This window comes from Bos indicus, chromosome 13, assembly GCF_029378745.1.
Source record: "Bos indicus isolate NIAB-ARS_2022 breed Sahiwal x Tharparkar chromosome 13, NIAB-ARS_B.indTharparkar_mat_pri_1.0, whole genome shotgun sequence".
In the NCBI taxonomy this organism is placed as follows: domain Eukaryota; kingdom Metazoa; phylum Chordata; class Mammalia; order Artiodactyla; family Bovidae; genus Bos; species Bos indicus.
In genome coordinates this window covers 31,521,087-31,533,807 of record NC_091772.1, presented here as the reverse complement: position 1 = coordinate 31,533,807, position 12,721 = coordinate 31,521,087, and the positions used below count along the sequence as shown (strand labels likewise).

Genomic DNA, 12,721 nt, shown 5'->3' with positions numbered 1-12,721 from the left:
CCCGAGTAAAAATTGCTTTCTTCAGCAAAAATTTGCTATGGATTAGCAATCAAACTCTTACCTCTGCAGGGACCAGTATTGTAAAGATAGTAGAGTTCACCTGTATAAGGCTAACTATTCTAGACACTGTTCTAAGTTCCTTATATACAGTGTATTAACTCATACAATTCTCAGGACAACTCTTTGAAGTACGTCATATCACCATCCCCATTTTATAGATGGGAAAACTGAGACATCTGTCCAAAATCATAAAGCCTGTAAGGGATAGAGCTGACTCTAGAGTCTGTGCTATGAGTTTATAATACATGATTTTCCTTTGTTGTATAAGTAAGTTTATTATATTTTTATTAATAAGTTCATTAATATGCTATATGGTTACCTACTGTAGCTCAGAATTTCTAATTTCATTAAAATTATGTTATATGACATGTCACACACTTAGGCACATACATAAAACCGTCTAAAGGAAGTAGCTGTGAGTTTGGATGATCTTTAGCAACTTTGTATATGCTTTGTGCTTGAAATAAATTTGTTTTTTAAGGTTAATATAGGATATTATTATTGTGTTTTTTTAACATGTCCTAGTCGGACACGACTGAGCGACTGAACTGAACTGAACTGAATTTGGGGTATGTCATTCTGAGCATCCTGAAAGTTTTTAAATCTGTGTTCTTTCTTGGTTCCAAATAGATATTGTGGAAAATCTATTCCGCCCTCTCTTACCAGTAATGACAACTCAGTAAGGCTTACATTTGTGGCTGACTCTGATCTTGCTTATGAAGGCTTTCTAATAAACTATGAAGCAACTGATGCCTCAGCAGGTGAGAAAACAGCATTGTATGCTTGGTTTCACTTACTTTCTTACTAAATAGTACCATAAGAATAGTTTATGCCAAAATTTGTGCTATATAAAGAAAGATGCTTTTATAATAAAGTGTAGTGACTTAAGTGGCTTTCATGTTAAACATAGAGTAATGATAAGAGTATTTTATCAGTGCTAAATCTTCTAATTTTGGTAATTGTACTATGGTTGTGTAAGAAAATGTTTATGTTTTTAGGAATAATGAAGCAATGGGAGCAAAATATACGTATGTAGTAAATCTAAGTGAAAGGAATTTGGGAACTATTCCTAACAACTTTTCTGTTGAATTTAAATTTCTATCAAAATTAAATGTTACCAAAGAGACCAAAAATTTAAGAAATTAGAAAAAGGACAAAAACAGAGTTAGAAACCATTACACTACATGGAATTCTATGGCAGAAAATGGAAGTTTTCTTGTTAGAATATACATTTCTAAATTTGACCTAATGAAATTGAAACTTTTCAGCATTTATTCCTTTTATTATATTTTTCTATTACTTAATTCTCATCATTACTTTGCTCTTTGTCAATGCAGTGTAGGAAACAAGCACCATTTGCCAGCAGGGTCTTTGAGGTCATAGGTAAACCAGAGATGTTCCTAGCTGGCCCCAGAAACTATGGGTTTTAGGGCTTCCCTGGTGGTTCAGCAGTAAAGAATCTGCCTGCCAATGCAGGAGATGTGGGTTCGATCCCTGGGTCAGGAAGATCCCCTGGAGGAGCAAATGGCAGCCCACTTGTGTGCTTGCCTCGATAATCCCATAGACGGAGGAGCCTGGCAGGCTATAGTCCATGGTGTCATAAAGAGTTGGACAAGCCTTAGCGACCAAACAGCAGCAATAAACGTGTTTTCTTAGGTTCATGTTGCCACTGGGATATACACATTTTTAGGGAGTCTGGGTTTTCCTTTTGCATAGTATTTAGAAAGATAGCTCATGGAACAAAATACTGTGCAGTTATGACATATGGGGGTATGTGACTAAGTCTCCCAAGCATTTCACACCTTTGAATTGTCCCAGAAGCATGCAATTCTTTGTTGCTTAAGAAAGTACTGAGAGTGTTTCATTGTGCCATATGCGCTCCTGCTGACACTCCTGCATCCAGAAACCCCAGGCTCTCATATTTTAAAGCTCCCACTCCCTTTAAAAAAAAAAGGTAAGTTAATCTACTTGGAGTCCCTCTCAGTTTCTCACTTGTTTCTTCTCAGAGCATCTGACCCTGATTCTTTGTTTCAGGCTGTATTCTAATAGTTCAAGTTCTGTTTTAGAAGCATGGCTTTAGATTTCTCCAGGATCCCAACTGTGAGAAAGCTATACACCGTTCTCTCCTGTGGGTCCCACTCTCAAGGCAGTTTATTATTTAGCTCCAGCACCTGAGAAATTGAATCCCTGGCAATTCCAGTAGGTTACATTATATGATTGACATATTTACTGGACTTCGTTCAGATTTTTAACATCCACTGACCAAAACTGGCTTTTCAAGAAATCCTAGTATGCACACAATTTTCCATACTCCTGTGGTTTTATCTGCCTCATATATTTGGCCCAAACCACAGCTGAATATTAGATTCAGATTTGGAGCAAGTCACTTGAACTCTCTGGGCCATAGTCTTCTCATCTGTAAAATTAAGGGGTTGGATTTGATGATCTTTGGGATGTCTTCTGCCTTTAATCAACTGTGAACACAAGTTTAATTTGCTGCATGAATAAACTAGCTGTAACTTAGATAACAAACGATGCACGTGGGACCTCCTAAAATATTATGGAAATCTTTGTAACAGCTCGCAGTGCCGCTACAGTGACTAACACAGCTCTGCTAAAAATCACACTGATTTGTAAAGCAGTATCTAGTGCAATGGGGGTAATCTGGCATGGAGTATGATACATTTTAATTGAGAAAGATAAGAGACAGATAAAATAAGAAGGTTGTGAAAAAGGCAAGAAGCCTGCTGGACAGAACAGGAAACTGATAAACAAAGGGAAACACAGGTGAGGAAAGAGAAGGGCTTTCTGGGGCAGATAACTCTGCAGACTCTGGTCGGCCTCCCTGTAGGGTAATCACTACCTTGGCTGTTGCGTCCAGACAGGGCTGAAATCACAGACAAGGAAGTGCTGGCTTTCTGTTCCTTGGCTGAGCCTGAGTGAGCCTGGCTGGTCGCTGTGTGCCTGCCTTTTGCTGGATGATTTCATCGGTCTGACTCCCACAGGCAAATATTCTAAAGAGCAACCTGATGATTGTATCCAGGAAGCCATATGGCCCCTCATCTTACCATTTGAAGCCCGTCTCAGTTTCCCACAGACGAGGGTATGTGTGGCTGGCCCTCATGAATTGTTGAGGGGCCCCCGCAGGACTGCTCAGGGAAGGGCTGGACTCAGGAGACTGACCTGGGGGTCCAGGCAGCCGGAGTCTGAGTGAGCAGCCCACCTGGAAATAGCAAGGTCGTGGGGTGCTTTCTTTTCAGCTATCATATTATTTTTGATGTTGTCTGCAGGGTGCAACAGTACCAGGGAGAAGTGTCAATGGAAGCTCAATTGGTGGTCTTCATCTTATTTATTGCTTTAGCAAAAGTTATTTTTAGAGCAATCACAATCTTGATGGTGTTGGATTGTTGGCTTTTAGTCCTTCGGCTCTACAGGTGTGAGTTTCTCTGTTCAAGCCTTTCCTGTCTTCATCTGATAAAAGTTAAATTTCCTGACTTGAATCCAGTTACTTTCCCATCTGTAGTTTGTACCATGGGGCTATGATGTCAGCCCCTAAGTATGTGTTTGGGCGGAAAGAGATTGACTTCTGGTCATTACTTTGACTCCTTCTCTCATCACTGTTTCTGCCTCCATCCAGATGTGCCTGGGGTAAGAGAGACAAAGAACTAACAAGAAAATTTTTGCGGATAGAAACCCTCAAGGATATCTTAGCAACTGATTTATGAAACTGGATTTTAAATATTTGTTAATTTAAAGCACAAAATATTTTAATTCTGAGAGAATGTAATTGAGAGATGTACCTTTAGTTTTTTAACTGTAATTTTATTTTCTGTTAACATCTACTGCATATACATTACTATGATCCTACCGAGAGGACTTTAAGGGGATTTAAGAAAGAAGAGAGAAATGTACATGACACACTTTCCACTTTAACATTAAATGAAAGCTGTATAATGTCCAGTCTAGTGTTTTTCAGACATTGAAACAGTCATGATTCCTTAGTGGATCATGACATTATCTTATTAGATTGCTACCTACATTTGTTAAAAGTGTGGAATAAATGGGAGATTGAGATTGACATATATACATACTATATATAAAATAGACAATAGCACAGGGAATTCTACTCAATACTCTGTAATGATCCATATGGGAAAAGAATCTAAGAAAAGGTAGATATTTGTATATGCACAGTTGATTCACTTTGCGGGCAGGTGTTTAGTGCTGTTTTTCATCCATCACCCTGGAATTGAGCACAGAAGAGACATCTAAGAGTGAGAAGTCAAGAAATGATTAACAGAAGGGCAAACAAGGGTTTCTTTAGAAGACATGAATAGAGAGTGTTCTGTTTCTGTTTTAAAACTTCAGTCCAGTAGAGCAGTGTTCTCAAACTTGAGCATTCATTGGAAACTTGAGGTAGGGTTTTCTTCTTAAAAGTTCAGGTACCAGAGTGTGTGTTAGTTGCTCAGTCATGTACGACTCTTTGCAATCCCATGGACTGTAGACACCAGGCTCCTCTGTCCATGGAATTCTCCTGGAAGGATTGCTGGAGTGGGTAGCCATGCCCTTCTCCAGGGAATCTTCCCAACCCAGGGACTGAACCCAGGTCTCCTGCATTGCAGGCGGATTCTTTACCCTCTGAGCCACCAGGGAATCTGAGTTACATAGGTCTAGGGTAGGTTTTTAGCAATCTATTCAGATGGTTCTAATGAAACATGGCAGTTCATCAGAGATTCTGAAAGTCATGTCTTAGGACATAAATTACTAGAGTTACAACTGAGATCTCATAGTGGATTGGGCTGTAACTCCTCATGATGGAAAGTGTTTTCTATGATTTGGTGAAAGGACAGCTGAAGGTATAGTCAGAGCCTTGGTTCTGGTCCCAACCTTGCTGCTAACTTGGAAAGCTTGGGGCAAGTCACAAGCCTCTCTGATTCTTTCTGTGTTTTCTGCTTTGAGATATTCAGATATTTTCCCTCTGTAAAAGGTTTTTAGTAAGTTTATTGATCTTTTAAAGATTTACTTTCTCATTGGTCAGTATTTTCTAATATTTTTTGCTGTATGTATGGGTTTCCTACCACTCTCCAGCTCAGTAGATTTATCTTATTTTTTTTTTTTGAGATTTATTTTATTTTTTGGCTGTGATGGGTCTTTGTTGCTGCATGTGGGCTTTCTTTAGTTGCAGTGAGCAGGGAATACTCTTTGTTGAGGTGTGTGGGCTTCTCACTGCAGTGGCTTCTCATGTTGCAGAGCATGGGCTCCAGGTGCACAGGCTTCAGGAGTTGTGGCACGGAGGCTCAGTGCTTGCAACTCTCAGGCTCTGGAGCCAGGCTCTGTAGTTATGGTACTCAGGCTTAGTTGCCCCATGCATGTGGGATCTTCCTGGACCACATATAGAACCTGTGTCCCTTGCATTTCAAGGTGGATTCTTAACCACTGGACCAGCAGGGAAGCCTGATTTATCTTATTTATTATATTTCTTAGTTCTTAGAATAAACATGCTAAATAAGACATTTAATTGCGATATTCTTAGTTTCCTACTCACCTTCATTTCTATTATTTTTATAAGTCTTTATTGAATTTGTTACAGTACTGCTTCTGGTTTTTTATGTTTTGGGTTTTTGGCCTCCAAGCATGTGGTGTCTTAGCTTCCAACCCAGGAATAGAACCCCCACCTTCTGCTTTGGAAGGTGAAGTCCTAATCGCTGGACCACCAAGGAAGTCCTCTCTTCATTTCTAAATTGACATTCCATGCTTAAAGAAACCAGGGATTTTAAAGAACACAGGATTTGGAAAGGAAGGACTTGGATGTGAATTTTATCTTTGCTTTGTCTGAACTAAGTGATTTTCAGAGCCTAACCTCCCGGAGCCTCAGCTCCTTTATCTGTACCTTCATCTCTAAGAAGTGAAGGTTAGAATGTCTGGCTGTTTCATATAGTTGGGGAAGATAAAATGAAACATTTTCTGTGAAAAGTTCATAATTGCTCTAAAGGGCCATGACTGTGCCAGATTTAAAATAGAATTACTGATATTCAAATACAGTTTTACAATAGCTGCTTTAGTGATTCAGCTTGTATCCATATTCATTAGAATTGATCATTGACATGGGGAAAAAAGTCATTACTGTGACCACCTAGCAGAAAATTGTAGGTGAATGTTAGATTTGGGTTAGGGAGACTTTTTCTTTCCTAGTGGAGAAATGGAACCTGTAATTTTATCTTCTCTCAGGTCTTCATTGTGAGGATTGTTAAACCAAATATGCCAGTAGAAGCAGATGACAGTCCCAGGGTTAATTAGAAAATCTGAGGTCATAGGGATTCATGCAGACCCAGAAGTTTTGTAAATGATTTCAGAAAGCTCTGCCTATAAGGTTGCTCATGAATGTGACTGGCTAATCACATAAGTTTGATCTATGGTTCTGGAGAATACTCTTGAGAGTCTCTTGGACTGCAAGGAGATCCAAGCAGTCAATCCTAAAGGAAATCAATCCTGAATATTCATTAGAAGAACTGATGCTGAAGCTGGAGCTCCAATTATTTGACCATCTGTTGCAAAGGGCTCACTCATTAGAAAAAGACCCTGATGCTGGGAAAGATTGAAGGCAGGAGGAGAAGGGGATGGCAGAGTACGAGATGATTGAATGGCATCACTGACTCAGTGGACATGAGTTTGAGCAAACTCCAGGAGATGGTGAAGGACAGGGAAGCCTGGTGTGCTACAGTCCACGGGGTTGCAAAGAGTCAGACACAATTGAGCAACTAAGCAACGAAATCCCATTAGTTATCTCACAAGACAAAGCAGGGAGGTGGTAGAACAGCTACTCATAATCTAGAGTCTCCCTAGGAGAGACACTTCTAGCCACAGGATCAGTTTATCCTTGTCCTGTCACCCAAATCATATGTGATGATAGCATCATTGCTTTTGGAGTTGGAGGATTATCCATGTTTTTGAATTTCCCCTTTGATAATGAACTGAATGCTATGTTACTAAAACTTATTTAAAAGTGCTTAGTAGAGGCAGACCTACATTGTCATTTTTAGAAAAATATGACTTTGTGATTTTATGGTCATCCATGGAAAACATTTGTATACTTTCTTTTCTTCTTTTACTTTTTTTTTTTTTTTGAAGTTGATCAGAAAGAAAGCTGTGAGAGGCCCACTAATAGCTATCTTTGATCTTCAGAGATGTGCTTTTCACTGCTACTTCAGTTGAATATATTAGATGGAAGAAATCGACTTTTCTTTTTCATCAGTTTCTCAGTATTGTTAGACCGTAATAAAGGGCAAACTGCCATTGGGCATAAGTTTCCCTTTGGGTACACGAGAAATAAATAAAAGGCATTTTTCATGTTTGGATCTTGTATTGATGTAAGAAGCATCATGACAATATGTAAATATCCTTTTATGGGAATATATTTAACTTTAATTATTTGTGCTTTATTGCAAAGCATAGTAGGAAGCCAAAGCCTAGCATATTCTTATTACACTGCCTATAAACATAAGCCTACTCATACTTCTCAATATCAATGTTATTTTACAAAGAGCAGTTTACACTGTCATATGAACATTGTACATGTTCCAGTGTTAGGTAAAAGCACTTAGTAACCTTTTAAGAAACAAATAAATTTAGAGAACCACTGTTTTTCTCTCTGTTAAATTACAGACATGAATCTCATAAAAACTAAAAATATTAACATTAAATATTATATCATTTAATATTTATAAAATGTGTACTTTCAAAATATTTTTCTTTCTCTGTTTTAACTTTATTTATTAAATGTTAGATATCCAAATTATTTATTGGATATCCTTCAGAGAACTCAACTTGTCTTTTAACAGAACTTTCACCCTTTTAATAACCCATAGACTTTTATTTTGTAATTCCATGTAGTAAAATTCATTCATAGTTTTAGCAAGTGTGTATACCCATGTCATCACCACTCCATGCAAAATATAGAACACTTTTATCGTCTCAGAAGGTGTCCCGGTGTCCCTTTATAGGGGCTTCCCCACCCTCCATCTCGACAACTGCAGACCTTGTGCTTATCCCTGTGTATTCATTTTGCCTATTCAAAAGGCAAATATGAATGGGAACACACAGTGCATTCTTTTATGTCTGGCTTCTTACATAAGAAACATAATGCTTCTCAAATTTGTTCATATCATCCTGTTTATAAGTAGTTCTTTTCATTGCTGAATAGTCTTCTATTGTAAGGGCTGTATCATAATTTGATATCCATTCACTTGTTTTTGGATAGTTGGATTGTTAACGGTTTTTAGCTATTATGAAAAAAGCTGCTGTGAAATTGATGTATAAGTATTTTGTGGACTTAGATTATCAGTTCTCTTGAGTAAATTCTAAGGGTAGAATTTCTAGGTCTTATAGTAATGCTGTGTTTAATTTCATGGGAAATTTCCAGCTTTTTTTCCAAAGAGGTTATATCATTTTATGTTCCCATCTGCAATGAAAGAGAATTCTACTTTCTCCACATTTTTGTCAATCCTTGGTATTGTCAATCTTTTCATTTTAGCCACCAATGGTTGTGCCTCGTTATTGTTTTAATTTACATGTCCCTGATGACTAGTACGACTGAGTACTTTTTTACATGCTTATTGGCAATTCATATATTTCTTTTGTGAAGTGTCCATTGAAATCATCTTGTTCATTTCTGTTTATTATTGTCATATGTTATATACTCTACATACAATTATGTCTTTTTTCAGATAAATGTATGGCACATATTGTCTCCCACTGTGTGCAGCTGACCCTTTCTTTTTCTTAATGGTATTGTTTGAAGAGCAATAGTATGTCCTTTTTTCCCTTCATGGCTAGTTTTTCCTTTTTTTCTTTTTATGTTGCTTAAAAATCTATGTCTACTAAAGTTGTGAGGATTTTCTGCGGATTCTTCTGCAAGATTTTTGGTGTGAGGCTTTTACATTTATGTTTATGACCCATTTTGAGTTAATTTTCCTATGTAATGTGAGTTATGTATTCGAGGTTGTTTGTTTGCTTAGCAAATGATATTTAACCATTCAAGCACTATTTGTTGAAAAGAGTGTCCTTTTTGCACTGAATTGCCTTTGGATTGTTGTTGAAAACTAATTGTCCTTGTATCTTTGGGTCAGTTTCTGGAATGGCTGTTCTATTCCATTGATCTATGTATCTTTCCCCTATGACAATAGACTCTATTACTTCATATTATGTAATTTTATAGTTTATCTTAAGATCGGGAAGTGTAAATCATCCAGATTCTTCAAAATTGTTTTGATTATTCTAGGCTTTTTATACTTCCATATACAATTTTAGAATCATCTTTTCAATTTGAACTGAAGCAAAAAAACAAACAAAAGAAAAATACAAACTTGTTGGGAATTTGATTAAGATTGGATTGAATATATAGATGAATCTTAGGACAAAGGGCATTTTACAATGAGTCTTCCAATCCAGTATCATATTTACTTCTCTATTTATTCAAATCTTTTGAATTATCTTTCAGCTATGTTTTAAAGTTTTCACTGTAGAATTTTTGTTTCTTCCCATTAAATTTTCTGTCAAGTGCTTTATGCTTTTTATGCAGTTGTAAGTGGTATTTAAAATTTTATTTTCCAGTTATTGGAATAGTATTTGAAAATTAAATTGATTTTTGAATAATTATCTTATATCCTATAACCTTACTAAACTCAGTTATTAGTTCCAGTATCTTTTAGTAGATTTCTTAGTGTATTTTACATAGGCAATTGATCTTATCTGTAAGGACAGTTTTATTTTTTCCTATTCACTATCTGTTTGTCTGTCTCTCTCTATTTGCCTTTTGCCATAACTGGGACCGTCTATAACATTGAATAGAAGGAGTGAGATTGGACATACTGGCCTTGCTGTTTATCTTGACAGGAAAGCACTTGGTCCTTTACTACCCAAGTATGATGTTAAGTTTGGGGTTTTCATAGATGCCCTTCTTCTGTTTCCACTTTCCTGTCTTCTCTTTGGTTTACAGAATATTTTTAGTATTCTATTTTATGTCCTTATTTGGCTTTTTAATGATATCTCTTTTTGTGTTTGCTCAAGGCCTAGCAATATGCATTCTGAAATAAATTCTTAAAGCTATCTGAATGTGGTGTGGTCAGTGAGTCTGTGGTCAGTCTATAAGTTCATCAGCTCAAGGAGACTGTTTCACAGCCTTTATTTAATGTTCATTTGATCCATGAATTTTTATCTTAGTAATACTCCTTACTGGATCTGAAATACTTAATATACCACCTCTTCACACAGAGCCCTGCTCCTGCTTTCCCCTGCTTTATCTCTGTCTTTTCCCTCCTCCTTCCCTTCTTTCCTCCCTCCCTTTCTTCTGATCTTCCTTCCCTTTCTTCCTTCCATTATTCTTTGGCCCTTGAAGAAACATCTTGGCAGACTATAGAAAAGTATACAACATTCATCCCTGAAGTTAAATATCACCGTCAACTCCTTCAATAATTTAAGCCTTGATTACTTGCTGTTTAAAATCAAATAACCAACTATGTGGTAAATGCTTGTTATTCTGAGAGCTGTACATGATAGGAGAACCTGTAATGTTTTCTGTGCACCTCTGTGCCAATGGTTCCTTTTTTCTTTTCTGAGTATGGTTATACAGCAGCAACTTGGGGAAATAGCACACCTAACCACCCTCATTTTCTTTTTTTATTCATCATAAAATATAATAGTTTATTCTCCTCCAAAACCTGCCCATCAGGGACTTGTGTCTACTCCGGGATCCTAGATTTATGTTATTACCAGATACAGTTGAAGATACATTGAAACCAGATTTTCTTTCAGAAATACCTCAGACTTGGAGGGCATAGGAGATTAAGTGGGTTGGTCAGTGACTAGAGAGCATGAAGAGATGAATAGATCAAATTGAAACTGGTAAAGTAGAAAAGCTAGTAGTTATTTAGGAAATAAAATTATCCTATCTAAAAGATTTATATGAATGATCTCATTTATTCCTCATATTTATGCTCTGCCTTTCTTGCACTTCTCTATCCCATTTTAGAGTGTAGTGATGATCTCTATCATTTACTAAGCACATACTATGTTCAGTTCAGTTCAGTTCAGTTCAGTCGCTCAGTCATGTCCAACCATTTGCAACCCCATGGACCGCAGCACGCCAGGCCTCCCTGTCCATCCCAACTCCCAGAGTCCACCCAAACCATGTCCATTGAGTCGGTGATGCCATCCAACCATCTCATCCTCTGTCATCCCCTTCTCCTCCCACCTTCAATCTTTCCCAGCATAGGGTCTTTTCAAATGAGCCAGTTCTTCACATCAGGTGGCCAAAGAATTGGAGGTTCAGCTTCAACATCAGTCCTTCCAATGGATATTCATGATTGATTTCCTTTAGGATGGACTAGTTGGATCTCCTTGCAGTCCAAGGGACTCTCAAGAATCTTCTCCAACACCACAGTTCAAAAGCATCAATTCTTTGGTGCTCAGCTTTCTTTATAGTTCAACTCTCACATCCATACATGACTACTGGAAAAACCATAGCTTTGACTAGATGAACCTTTGTTGGCAAAGTAATGTCTCTGCTTTTTAATATGCTATCTAGGTTGGTCATAACTTTTCTTCCAAGGAGCAAGTATCTTTTAATTTCACAGCTGCAATCACCATCTGCAATGATTTTGGAGCCCCCCAAAATAAATTCTCCCACTGTTTCCACTGTTTCCCCATCTATTTGCCATGAAGTGATGGGACCAGATGCCATGATCTTTGTTTTCTGAATGTTGAGCTTTAAGCCAACTTTTTCACTCTCCTCTTTCACTTTCATCAAGAGGCTCTTTAGTTCTTCTTCACTTTCTGCCATAAGTGTGTGTCATCTGCATATCTGAAGTTATTGATATTTCTCCTGGCAACCTTGATTCAAGCTGTGCTTCATCCAGTCCAGCATTTATCATGATGTACTCTGCATTTAAGTTAAATAAGCAGGGTGACAATATACAGCCTTGACGTACTCCTTTTCCTATTTGGAACCAGTCTGTTGTTCCATGTCCAGTTCTAGCTGTTACTTCTTGACCTGCATACAGATTTCTGAGAAGGCATGTCAGGTGGTCTGGTATTCCTATCTCTTTAAGAATTTTCCACAGTTTTTGTGATCCACACAGTCAAAAGCTTTGCCATAGTCAATAAAGCATGAACAATGCCATGTTCAAGTCCTTTACTTGTATTATCTATGACCCTTGGGTGTATACTCAAAAATAGTTACATCTCCATTTTTGAGATGAGGCTCAGAACAGTGGAGCAAGTTGCCTAAGGTTGTACAGCTTGCTGGTATCTGAACTGGGCATTGATTCAAGGTCATTCCTATCCCCGGGTCTTGTCTCCTATTCATCCCCATGTGGCTGAGTACTGGTTTTGTCATTTCTCATAAATGCGTGCTTTGACAAAAACCATTTTGAAAGAAAGTTTGAAAGAACTGAATTATTACTAAGCCTTCCCCTGTGATTTCTGTAGGTAAGCCTAGTTTTTAATGTTTATGATAATTTGCATGGATTAGAAAAAATTAAAGTACTTTCAAGAACCAAAAAGTTGTGGTTACATGTAACTACTTCCACCATATAGCTTAGGTTTACTATTAGTAATTGTTTTTGCCTTTGAGATTTCGAAAACTTTGTTTTGAAAGGAAGTCATT

The 12,721-nt window shown here is 37.4% G+C and overlaps 1 protein-coding gene across 3 annotated transcripts in view; it reads left to right on the top strand.

Annotated features, from left to right (window-relative positions):
• Positions 1-12,721, top strand: part of CUBN (cubilin) — a 290,799-nt gene that overhangs the window by 82,285 nt on the left and 195,793 nt on the right. For all 3 annotated transcript variants that reach the window (XM_070800876.1, XM_070800875.1, XM_070800877.1), the window contains exon 22: positions 691-821. In XM_070800876.1, coding sequence (XP_070656977.1) covers positions 691-821 — 131 coding nt within the window. The remainder of the gene's footprint in view (positions 1-690; positions 822-12,721) is intronic.